At 49.3% G+C, this 12,162-nt stretch overlaps 1 protein-coding gene across 7 annotated transcripts in view; it reads right to left on the minus strand.

Moving 5' to 3' along the window:
• The window catches only part of Otof (otoferlin), an 89,117-nt gene extending 80,849 nt beyond the window's left edge, over positions 1–8,268 (minus strand). For 4 of the 7 annotated variants that reach the window (XM_013522673.1, XM_005400433.2, XM_013522675.1 and 1 more), the window contains exon 1: positions 8,084–8,162. In XM_013522673.1, coding sequence (XP_013378127.1) covers positions 8,084–8,162 — 79 coding nt within the window. Of the gene's footprint in view, positions 1–8,083 lie in introns of all 7 variants that reach the window. The other 3 variants (XM_005400431.2, XM_005400430.2, XM_013522674.1) reach the window with 1 other exon arrangement.
• Positions 8,269–12,162: the final 3,894 nt, after the last annotated feature.

Consider the following 12,162-nt stretch of genomic DNA (forward strand, 5'->3'; position numbering starts at 1 on the left):
CTCTCTGTAGTTGTTCATTATCCAACTGAGGCAGTCTCTTCTATTTCTAGCTCACTGAGAGTTCTTATCCTGAGTGAGTATTAGGTATTTTCAAATGCCTTTTCTGCATCTATGCATACAATCATAGGGCTCTTCTCTTTTACTGTGTACATCTGGTGAAATACTTCCAATGGTTTTATCATTTTTAAATTAACCTTGTGTTCTAGAATAAAACTCCTGCTTCATGATTGGTCATCTTCTTCATATATTGCTATTCTGCTGGCTCATAATGCGTTAAGGATTTTTATGAGTGTTATTGGGCTCTTTTTTTTTTTTTTTCATATGTAAGGCCTCTGTCAGGTTTTAGTACCATAAAGTGAAATGGGAAGTTTCTTCTTTCTGTAATTTCTAAAAGAGTTTTGTGTAAGACTGGTATCACTTCTTCCTTCAATGTTTTCTAAGCTACACCAGTGAAATCTTCTAGATCAGAAGCTTTTTTGGTGGGAAGGAAGCTTATTATCATCATCACTGTACCAACAAGTTCAATTTCTTTAGTAGTTACTGAGTTCTTTCAATTTTTCATTTCCTTTTTGTGTCAGTTTTGGTAAGTCATTTTTCAAAGGATCTGTCCATTTCAACCTGAGCTGTGGAATTTATCGAGATAAAGGTATTTGTGATGTTTTCTAATTTCCTTTTTAATATTATGATATTCTTTCATTCTTTTTTTATTCTTTCATTCTTGATCAGTCTTGGTGGGATTTATTAATTAATATTTTCAAAGAACCAACTTTTGGCATTGTCCATTTGTTCTATTTTCTATTTCCTTCCTTTTATATCCTTAGGTTTAATTAGGCAGAGGAAGTAGTCATTTTTATTTATTGAAATATAACTCACAGACTGTAAAATTCACCTTCTTTTTGTGGTACTGGGGACTTAACCAGGTCCTTCACACTGAGTAACATTTCCAGCCCTTTTTATTTTAAGATAGAGTCTTGTTAAATCACTAAGTTGCCAGGTTGAGCTGGAACTTATGATCCTCCTGCCTCAGCCTCCCAGAATGCTGGGATTTCAGGCATGTGCCACCACGCCCAGCTTAACTCTGCTAAAGCATACAATGCAACAATTTTCAGGATGTTCATGAGGTTATGCAACTATTGCCACAACTGAGTTCCAGAATATTTTCATCACCCCAGGATGAAATGACTCACTAACAGTCACTCCCCCTTACCCCTCCCCTGCAGGCCCTGGCAACCACTAATTTACTTTCTATCTCTATGGACTTCCCTATTCCGAACATTTCATATAAATGAAATCATTTGTTATACACTCTTTTGCATCCAACTTCTTTCATTTAGCACGACAATGACTTAAAGACTTGAGTTTAATTTTTTTTTCTCTCTTCCTTTTTTTTTTTTTTTTTGAGACAGGGTTTCACTATGCAGTTCAGGCTAGTCTCAAACTCACTGTGTAACCCTGGCTGGCCTCAAACTCTCAGCAGTTTTCCTGCCTCAGCCTTTCCAGGGCTGGAGTTACAGGCAGGCACCACCCACACCTGGCTAATCACACCCAACTACTTTATTCTTCTTTTGGTATCTTCTTAACGCCAAAACTAAGATCATGGATTCCATATTTTTCTTCTCTTCTGCTGTATTTAAGACCATAAATTAAGACCATGTTGTATTTTTGTTATCATCAACTTAAAAATGTTTTATAATTTCACTTGTGTCTTCTTCTGTGACCAGAGGTTATTAAGAAGGGTGTTGCTTAATTTCCAATATTTAGGAACTTTTAAGAGAGGTTATTGTTTTCAGTTTCTAACTGAATTCCTTTGCTGTCAGAGAACATTTCTGTAGGATGATAGCCTTTTGAAACATACTGAGACTACGCATGCTATGGGCTCTCTCAGGCAATGTCCTAGCAATGCCAAGCAGGTGAAGGTGGGCGATGGAGTTGTCAAGTCTTCCACCTCCTGACAATTTTCTTGTCTGCTTGCTGGTGATTATCTCTCATGATGATACATTTTCCCCCATGAAGAGCATCTCTTTAGTTTCTTAATGACAGTTGATGGCACAGTAGGATGGAGAAATTCAATTCAAAATAAATTGTCCAAAAAAGCAGCTGTCCCGTGGTCCTTAACTAATGTACTCTCCGAAAATCAGCAGCTGCTCACAGGGCTAGTCCTGGGGGCCCAGAGACTCCAGGCCACCCGCAGGGCAAGGCTGCCCCTTCCACTCCTCACCCCTCAGCTACATGGAGGCCCCCCTGCTTCCCCGCCTTTATTTTCCACTAATCTTCCACAAATATGGCTTCTACTTTCACTCACTTACTTCCCCTTCTATCCGGCTAACATCCAGGTGCTCACAGTGGAGACTCAGACTTGAGCGGATCGTCTGAGAGAAGGGGGACCGGGCAAAAATCATAAACTCCATCTTTTCGGGTCAATTCAAACCCTTACTTCCTCCAGGTCCTTTCTCTGACTTTGCCACATAACAAACTGGTGGCGCTGGCCCCCACACTTCAGAGCCTAGCACGGAGGCAGAGAAGGAGTAGAGCTTCCCTTGTCACTAGAACAACACTGGTGACTGCAGGCCCCAGGTTCCCCTGTACTGTGACAGACGGAAGAGCTTGTGGTTCTAGTGATCAGCAAGCTGTGCAGAGTGCCCATTCTGTGCCAGGCATGAGAGGAGGGCAACTATTTTTATATCTTCAAATAGGGTAAAAAATGTTTCAACTGCACTACGGATTTTATCTTAAAATTGAAAAAAAAACAATGAGTGAAAACTCACCTCAAACACTTTTGCTTTAGTAGACAAACATTTTTGCTTTAAAAAAATAAAAACAAAGGTGGTTAAGCCAGTGACTGCGGGGTGGCAGGGTGTGTAGGAAGCAGTCAATGGTTTGAAAGCATCTCAAGATACTCCCTGTCTTAGGAGACCTTTCTGGAATTGTCACTTAGCAGCCTGCTCACTCCCTGGGGCTGGGGCTGCAGAGGGGCCCCAGTGCTGGCTGATCACCAGTCCTGGCACACCACAAGCTTCTGGTTTAGGTCTGCTCTGGGCCAGGCCCTGTGCCATAGCTGAGGAGCCAGCCCACCTAGATGGTGAGGGCCCCAGGTGTTTTCAGATCAGCATCTCCCTGTCTGCCAGAACTTGGGGTGTCAGTGGGGAGGATCCCAGAGGATGATCAACAGGACCCTGTCTCCCAAGTCCCTGGATCCACAGCACCACCCCCAGCCTCTCCAAAAGCCAGTCACCCCATTCCCACAGCCTGGCCTGCACACTGCCCTCCCTCTCCTGAGACACTCTCCAGCAGTCCTGACCCTAGGGAATTCTTTCCAACCGGATCTCCACATCCCGCCCTCCTGCTGAGGCTTTCCTGCTCCTGTTTGGGGCAGGAGATTAGGGTATGGCGGGCCAGCTGCAAACCACACTGCACGCAGGAGGTAACCCAAGCCGAGCCGGAACAGAGGCTTATCAACATGTGACCTGTCAGTCACAGCCCGGTGAGCCGAGCAACTTCCAACAGACTGGATCTGAGATACAAGACAATGGCCATTGCCTTGGCTGTCACTATCACCTTGCTGTCCTGTGGTCCTCCTCTTTGCAGCAGTCTGTCCTGCTTGCAGGACGTCCCCTCTTGCTCTTCTCTTTTCTTCCTTTCTCCCTTTTCTTCCTTTACTTTAAATAAAAGCTGTGTTTCCCTGTTCCCTGCTCGTCCTGGCTAATGCTATGGGTGGGAAGGAGAGAGCCTTGAATCACTGGACACGGTACTGACCAGCAACGCGTTCACTTACGAAGCAAAGCTCCACCCCGCGGTGTGATCCCAAAGATCCTCCATCAGCCCGCCTGCTCTCCTGCCTCCTCACACACCGCTCCAGACCCCCTCACTCATCTCCGCACCACTGCATCCTAGCCCCTCTTCTTGGAGCTGGGCCCCTGTGGCTTTGTGCCTTTTGAAATAACAGCCAGTCTCTCTGCTCCATGCAACTCGCCCTGGGTCCAGCCACTTCTGGCTGCCTTGCCAGCTCCAGGGCGGCCGGCTTGGAGCTGCACCAGGGCTGCCCTTCCTCCATCTCCTCTCTCAGGGCAGCCTCTCAGCCTCCACATCTTCATGGGTTTTTCATGCCATACCCTGCCCTGGCACTGGGCCTCTCCGTCCATCACCCTCCTTACACTCACAGAGCCTTTGCAGGGTTACATCGCCTTCCGGGGCAAGAACCAGACCTGCTCATGTCCTGCCGTTCTCCCCAGACCTCGAACAGTGCCTGGCCTGTGGTTGGCCCTCAGCAAACATTTGTTACTTATGGATGAAACAGCGAGTGAACAAATACTTGCTTGAATATTTGCATTGAATACTTGCTTTACAGAACACATTAAAAGGAAGTTGTAGTAAACTGGGACACAAGTCACTACAGTGAAGGGGTGATAAGGAAATTGATCTCTGACTGGGTATTTGATAGTATTAAGAATTATTAAATTTCAGAAATCATAAAATATAAGGGGTTTGAAAAGTCCTTTTTATAGCTATACAACGAACACAGTATTTATAGATGAAATGATGTCATATTTTTTTTTCTTCAAAATAATTGAGGGTAGAGAAGTAAAAGAGGAGATAAATTAAATAAGATTGGCCATGACATAAATGATTGTTGAAACTGGGTAGGATTATCCTCTCTATTCTTTTATACATTTAAAGCTTCTTATTTTTCAATGTAATTTAATTTAACTGCTTTGGTGTTTCAAGTCAGGGTTTCATTATGTAGTCCAGGTTGTCCTTGAACTCATAAGTAGTCCAGGCTGAACTTGAACTCACAGTGATCCTCCTGCCTCAGCCTTCTGAGTGCTGGGATTATAAGTGAGCACAGCATCCCCATGTCTGGTAAAGTTTTTATTATTAAAGTAAAAAAAAAATTCACATCCAGGGATGGGTGCGGGTGGGAGATATTGCCAGTAAAGGCAGATGAGAGAATGAACCCTTCCCTCACCCCTCACCCCCCCCCCGTTACTTTCAGGCTTTCTCTGCTCATTTCAGGCCGGATTTTTGCTGAGGGCCCCTGCAGCAGAACAGTTTTCCAGTCACTTCCATAGCATGAAAACACACTCCTCGGCTCAAAGCAGGGGAAGCCTGGGGATTTTCTGGGTGCTCTCTCTGTCGTCGGCTGGATCTGTATCAGTTTGGTCTTGCTCAGGTGAGAAAAGGGACTCCCCCGCCTGGGGCTTTGGATAGAGAAGGTTTCCCAGGGGTTAGGGAGGGGACGGCAGTGCTGGGAAGAGGGCACAGGAGCTGGCCCCTTGGGTGAGTGGTGAAAACACACAGTTGTGTCCACAGCTGCCCCAGAGCTGGCCCAGGCGGCAGAGGCTGCCCTAAGAGATCCCTCTTCTTGTTGCCTTCAGCAAGGACAAAACCACCCACACCCTCCAAGAGTGGATGTGTGACTGTTAAGCTGGATCTTCAGCTTGATCGGCTTGGGAGCCGCCTAGGGCTTGGTAAAGCACACTGCCAGGTATGTTTCAGTGGGTGGTGGAGGCGCGATACCGGGTACAATATCTGGTCTCTGGCACCTTCCTCTCTGGAGCTGCTCCCTGTTCTGCTTCCTGGCTGCTGTGAACTAAGAATGTTCGCTCTGTCACACAGGTCCATCATGGTGTTTCTGCCGTTACACCAGCCCACGGCAGACTGAAACTGCTGGAAAAACCAGCAAAAATAACCCCTTTCTCCTTTAAGTTGTATATGTCAGGTATTTGGCCTGATAAAAAGCTGACCCATGCAGGGTGCTAGGCTGGACAAGAGTCCACTCGTAGGCTCAGGTATCCAAAAGCATTTGTGAGGGGCATGGGCACCGGGATACTCTGGCTCCTTTACCAGGGCCAGCAGAGAAGTTTCCTGATAGAAACTGTGTCTATCATGAGGAAGAGCTCCCCCATTTCACTGGGGAACATAAATCTAAGTAGGACTCTCAGGCGGTCCCTGCAACCACACCCAGTGCCCAGGCTGGGTCCTGTGCCTGCTGGCACAGGTGCCAGTTGGTGCCAGGTTGTTTAACAGCCTTTTTCTCCTTCCTGCTGCCTTCTAGCAGCCTCTGCTCCAGGCACAGGGCTGCTGTCACAGCCATTGTTCTGCACCAGGATCCCCACTGCTGGCCTCTGGTTCCCAGCATTGCTTTGCCTTCCGCACCAGTCCTCCCTTACTCCTCCTTCTGCCTCTCCACCTGTGTCATCAGGGGTGTCACTCAAGACCCAGCCTAAGAAGGTCTTCTGTCCCAGCCCCTTTCCTCACTCAATGCTGGCTGTGACCTCTGATCTCTGAGCAAGTTGCCAGCCTCCGAGTATGACTGCAACTCAGCCCGCTACCGAGTCTTCACACGCCCTGCACATCACTAATACCTGGACGGTCAGCCTCACTGCTCAAAGGCAGTGATGGGCCTCAGGGGAACACTCTTGGCCTAGCATGGGGAAGATGAAAGAGCTTGCAGGATGGAGCAGCCAGGACGAAGTCCTGCAAGCTAAGCTCGGTCCCTCCACTAAGAACATGCTCTCTCTATACCTTGGTTCTCTGCCCGCCAATGAGACTGGCCCTGAGCAACCTGGGCTGTCGTGTCACAGTGGCAGAACACAGCGATCGAGCTAAACAGCCGAGCTCTGTGCCATATGGGGAACACAGGTTCTCGGATGAAAGGATGTGCTTGCTTTCTTCTAAAGCTAGCACGATCCAGCAGGTGGCACCTGGAGAGGCAGGGTGCTGCGGAGAAGGCAGTTGTGGGTTGGGCTGGGACCCTCCGGGGGCCTCGCCCCCTCTTCCCGTCCCTCCGCCCATGCCGGGCCCTGTGACCAGCAGGCTGCAGTTGGACAACGAGGGCTGTGAGGGTGATGGGGGGGGCAGGGCTTGTGCTGGAGGATTTGGGGCGGGGGCTGCCACATCTTACCTCTCTTCTTGGCAGAATGCAGACGCTGTGTCCAGCCTGGGCCTGGGTGCACTTGGCTCTTTAGTGTGGCCTGTTCTCTGTGCCCTGCCCCCTCTATCCAGAGCCCTCTCTGGGGAGAAGCCATGTCTGGGGCCCCAGCCCAGGGAGCTGGGCTGTGTCTAGGCAGAGAGGCCAAGGGGGCTGGGTGGATGGCAGAGGTAAGCCTGGCCCTACAGTCCTCGAGGGTTCCCCACTTCCTAGGTGAGGCCCTACCTTGCCTCCTTGGCTCGGCCTAGCTCTGCAGCCTCAGCTCCTGCACTCTGTGGGCTCTGCGTTCCTGCTCCTCTCCCAGCCTCACGCATGCTACTCCCTCTGCCCCTCAGTCATCACTCCTCCTCGCTCCCCTCAGCTTGTTCTCTGGACTTCTAATGAGTATTGCCTCTTCATGGAAGCCCTGCCTGACCACCAGGCTCCAGCCTGCTCAGGCTGCTGCTTCTGTAGCTTGTATGCTGCTCCTGTCTCTGTCTTTCCTGTAGCTCACACCTGTCCTGCTTGCCCACCCAGTATTCCTACCCCACTAGATGTAGTTCTTCATGGCCTGGATTTTACCTTCCAGCTCTCAGCCTTGGTCCACAGCAGCCATACTAAGTAGTCAGTGAATGCACAGGTGGGGAAGAAGATAGGAAGAGAATCAACAGAGGAGAGGCTGAGGTTCCCAGGATCGCAGCCCAGGAATGCAGCAGATCTGGGAGAAGCCTACAGTGTTCCCAAACTACTGAGGCCCTGAGAGCCACTGGCTGCCTTGGATTCTACCAGCCACCCAGGGGCTACTGGGTGCAGACCCACCTCTGTCTTGTGCTCAAGGAAACCAACCTGCAGGAGCCAGAGGGGAAGAGGTAGGGGAAGCGGGGAGGATCCAGGAAGGTTCTGCAAGACAGGGCCCTCAGTCCTGGGTTTTCTTTCACCCAACTGGGGTCCCTTGCGTTTCAGAGTAGAGAAACCTTGCTGGGCACTGGCATGTTGGCACACACAGGGAGAGACAGACATGGGAACACCGCTGGCCATGATGAGCCTCAGAGCCCCAGTCCCTGCTAGAACTTTGCCATCCCTCCTCCCAGCCTTGTGTTGTTCCCGTCAGCCTCCAGAACACAGCCTGGGCCAGCTCGTGGAGCTGGGGTTTCTCTGAGAAAGGGGCTTTCCTACCTCGGAAAGTCACTTTGGCGATCCGGTCGCCCTTGCCCCGCAGCTCCGAGACTGTCTTGAGGTGGACAAGCAGGGCCATGCTGGTGAAGACAGCCTGGACAGCGCCAGGCAGAGAGGCTGGAAGGAGCTGTCTGATGGAGCGCAGCTCACACGCCTCCCTCCTCTCCCTGCTGCTGCTGCCTCCTCCCGATGCTGCCCACAGAGACTGAGGCAACAGAGCTGAGCGCTGTTCCGCGACTCACAGAGCCTCACAGCCCTGCTGGCCCCGCCCCTCTGAGTAGTCAGCCCAGTGTATGTGGAACTCTGTGTGTGTGTGTGTGTCTGTGTGTCTGTGTGTTGCACCCAGCCGTCAGCCTGGGAGTACACATGGAATCGGAATTTATTATTCATCAGCACTGACTCCAGATAAAGCCCTGTCCAGCTTCAGGTGTCTTCTGCCAGTGTTTGCTCATCCCTCAGCAGGGCTGAGCAAGCTCTGCCATAGGAGCACCCAGATGGCAGTGGGTATGAGCATGGGGGGTGGGGATGGGGCCAGGGCACCCCTTCCATGAGGCTCATGATCTGCATGCACAGGAAGCTGGGCCACTGCCCTGGCATGTGGGGGATAATCTGTGCCATTTCCTGCATTGTCAAGTTGGCCATTAGGGCTGCTGGGGACTGGAAGGCTCAGAGAACCTGGACAGGCTGGGCCTGGCAGCTCTAGATGGATCACACTGTGCCATGCAGAACTCTTAATCCAGGGTCTCTCAGCCAGACAGCCAGCATCTACCAGGCAGCGTAGGATGGCTGGCGGCCATTCCCTTAGAGACATGAGCATTAAGAAAAGAAGAGGTGCAGTTGACCAACTGTCCCCTGCCAGCAGATTGTGCCCCTGGGTTCTGATCCCCTATCCTGGGATCATGGGATCCAACTCTCAGGGAACTGGGAAGATGGGGCCGTTGCTTGAGAGGAAGCTGAGGCCATGCAGGAAGGACTGGGACTGTCTGGCTGTGAAGGCCACAGAGGTTTGTGTTGAGCTAGAGCAGTGCACAGGGCCAGGGAGCCAGCCTGGCCCAGTCCCAGGGCTGGAGGTGAAGAAGGCTGGGGGAGGTGAGGTAGCTGACGTGCAGTTTCCTGCGAGAGGAGAGCTGTCCTGCTTCTTATTCTAATAAGCCACATGAGGGAAGAAAAGGGACTTCTGGGGCAGAAAGAAACAATGCAGAACTGACCCTCCTGTCCCCTAAGAGGGGCTCATAGGGACAGCTCCCCAGGAGCTGAAATCCCTGACCCGGGGCTTATGAAGGGTCCTCTGCACCCTTGCGCCTACTGTTCTTTCTTGACACAATGTCCCCCGCTCCACTCCTGCCACCTGGCCTGGCCTTAGCCTTTAGGTGTCTATTCCTCAGGTGCCTCTGCACCCCCATCCAGGCAGGGTCAGGATTCTTCCTCCTTTCTCAGGACTTCTGCTCCTCTCATCTCAGAGTGTCCTGGGGCTGCACCACCTGCCTCTCCCTAACTGCACCCCAGAGTCTCACAGGGTATCCTTCCAGTTAATGGAGATGGGATGAAAGGCTGAGCTCTGTGACTGAGGAGAATAATCTGAAAGTATAAATAGAGAAAGATTAAACTTCCTCAGCATGGCAATAAGCTGAATTCTGCAGTCTAACTTACCTGTAAGATCTCCCAAGAGCCTGTTTTCTCTGTTTCTAGGTGTTTCTTTGATAATTTGTCTTATTTTTCTCTATCTATAGTCTTTTCTTTCCCATCTTTCCCATCTTTCCTGCTCCATTTCCTGCTTACTTTTCTCACATTTATTTAACCATATAGAATTTTTAATCCATGAGTTTACCAGGTGATCTATGTGTAAGATGCTGTGTAATTTGAAAGAAAAAAAGAACCCATTTCCTTCCTAAGCTCTCTGCAATTTCTCTCCTGAAGGAGTGAATTTCAGGAGGCCTCATTGTCCTGTACATCAATAGTAAAAAGTCTGAGAACCTGCAACAGGCAAGGAATTGAGCTTTAATGAGCCTCAGTTTCCATGTCTGTAAAATGATATCACAGGCCAGCCAATTCAACTCATCCTTCTGAAACCTAAGCCAGATACCAAGTGTGACTGTTTATCGGATTAATAACCCTTAGTTATTGTGGGCTGATCAGGCCTGCGATTTCTCAAATGAGTGGACTGCCAAGGCTTAAATAAATGAGACAATTGAAATGATTTTAGGGGTCCAGGAGGGTCCAACCCTCTCACAGAATTCAAGATTCTCTGGGTTAAGACCAAGACTTCCCTGGGTGGCCTGTATTTATTTGAGTTTCAAACAAAAGAGGGAGATACTGAAGAAAATGTAGGAATCTGGGCAGGACTTGGGAGTCCCTCTAAGGACTTCTCCAAGTAATACTTTATGTTAATTTGGGAGAACTATGTTATCTCCAAGAAGGCCTTCACCACAGGAATGAGATGCCTGCAGCTATAGTCCCTTTTAGTTCATTGGGGTTGGAGCCAAACATCCTCAGCTGTGGCCTTGTCTTGTCCTTTGAAGCCCCATGGCTTTACTCACCATTACAGGCCTCAGTAGGGACCAGTGACTCACAAGTAAACTTGGAAAGCCAATTGGTTAATTTAAGTCCTGCTCAGAGCTGCTTCAGAGTGGTCTCCATCAACTTCTCATGATGAAGTCAATTTGACTGGATTAAGAAATGCCTAACTGGGGCTGGGCTGAACCCCAGACATCTTCAGGAAGCCCAGTGAGTCACAGTTGCACCTCTCTGACCAGTGTGTGAGGCAAGAGGAACCTTAGGTATCCTGTGGGACCTCAGTGGCTACTTGCAACATGCATAGTGTGTCTGTGGGTGCTGGGCTGAACCCTGGACATCTTCAGGAACCCCAATGAGCCACTGCTGCACCTCCCTGACCAAGGCAGGTAGAGCCCCAGGCACCCTCTGGGGCCTTGGTGGCTACTCCCCACATACATAGTGTGTGTGGGTGCTGAGCTGAACCCCGACATCTTTAGGAACCCTGTTCTAGTGCCTCCCCCACTAGTATATGAGGCACATGGAGCCCTGGACAACTTCTGGGGCCAGAACAACCCACACCCCCCCTGGGAGCCCATCTGAAACCTGGACAGAGTCAGCAGCTTTGGGGAGTCCGCCCTCACTCCTCCACTGCCAGTGTTGGAAACAAGCTCTGTCCAGGGCAATATCTGAAACCTCGGTAACCATGACCTGCATCCCCTCTACTCTTGTGGAAGCTGGGCTGAACCCCAGACAGCTTCAGGAACTCTAGCGAGCCTCGCCCACCATTCCCACACACACCTGGGAGCCAACTGAATGGAAGAAAGTTCAGGAACATCTGAGACCCCACCTTGCCACTGCTCACCAGCACAGGAGCTGCACTGAGCACTGGGGATCTTCAGACACTCACCCTTCCACTCACACACAATAAAAAGAGTGAGGCTGCACTCCAGGGAAGCTCTGGATCTTCAAAAATTACAAAATGAAGGAGCAAAATGCAATCTCAGACCTCCACACCACCCAAAACAAGTCCAGGAGACATCAACATAGAAAAGCCTGGAAGTCATACACCTGAAATTTCTGAAAATATAGCAACTGAAGTAAAGAAACAACTCCATCAGACCATAGAAGATATCAGATCAGGAACAATGTCTCAAGTAAAAAAAGAAATGATAACAATAATGAAAGAAGTGTTCAGCATATCCAAAGATGACATTGATAAGAAAATAAAAGAGCATAGATAACTCACAGAAACCTTGAGTGAACAATACAGAAAAGAACTAGAATGTATTAAACAGATTCAAACAGATACCAGGAAATTAAAAATTCCATTGAAAGCTGGCAAAACCACCTGAATGAAGCTGAAGATAGACTTTCAGACCTTGAAGACAGCTTTGAATGTGAAAGGAGGGATCTCTTAAAAACAACAAGGAACCAGGAAATAACAATTCAACAACTGCAAGATGAAGCAAAGAAAAATAATGTCAGATTAACAGGTATTCATGAAACAGCAGATATCAACACAAATGACATAAAAAGAGTATTTGCAGAAATAATAGCAGAAAATTTCCCAGGCATGGAAAAAGAAT

Source organism: Chinchilla lanigera, unplaced genomic scaffold, assembly GCF_000276665.1.
Source record: "Chinchilla lanigera isolate Chin_1 unplaced genomic scaffold, ChiLan1.0 scaffold00068, whole genome shotgun sequence".
NCBI classification, from domain to species: domain Eukaryota; kingdom Metazoa; phylum Chordata; class Mammalia; order Rodentia; family Chinchillidae; genus Chinchilla; species Chinchilla lanigera.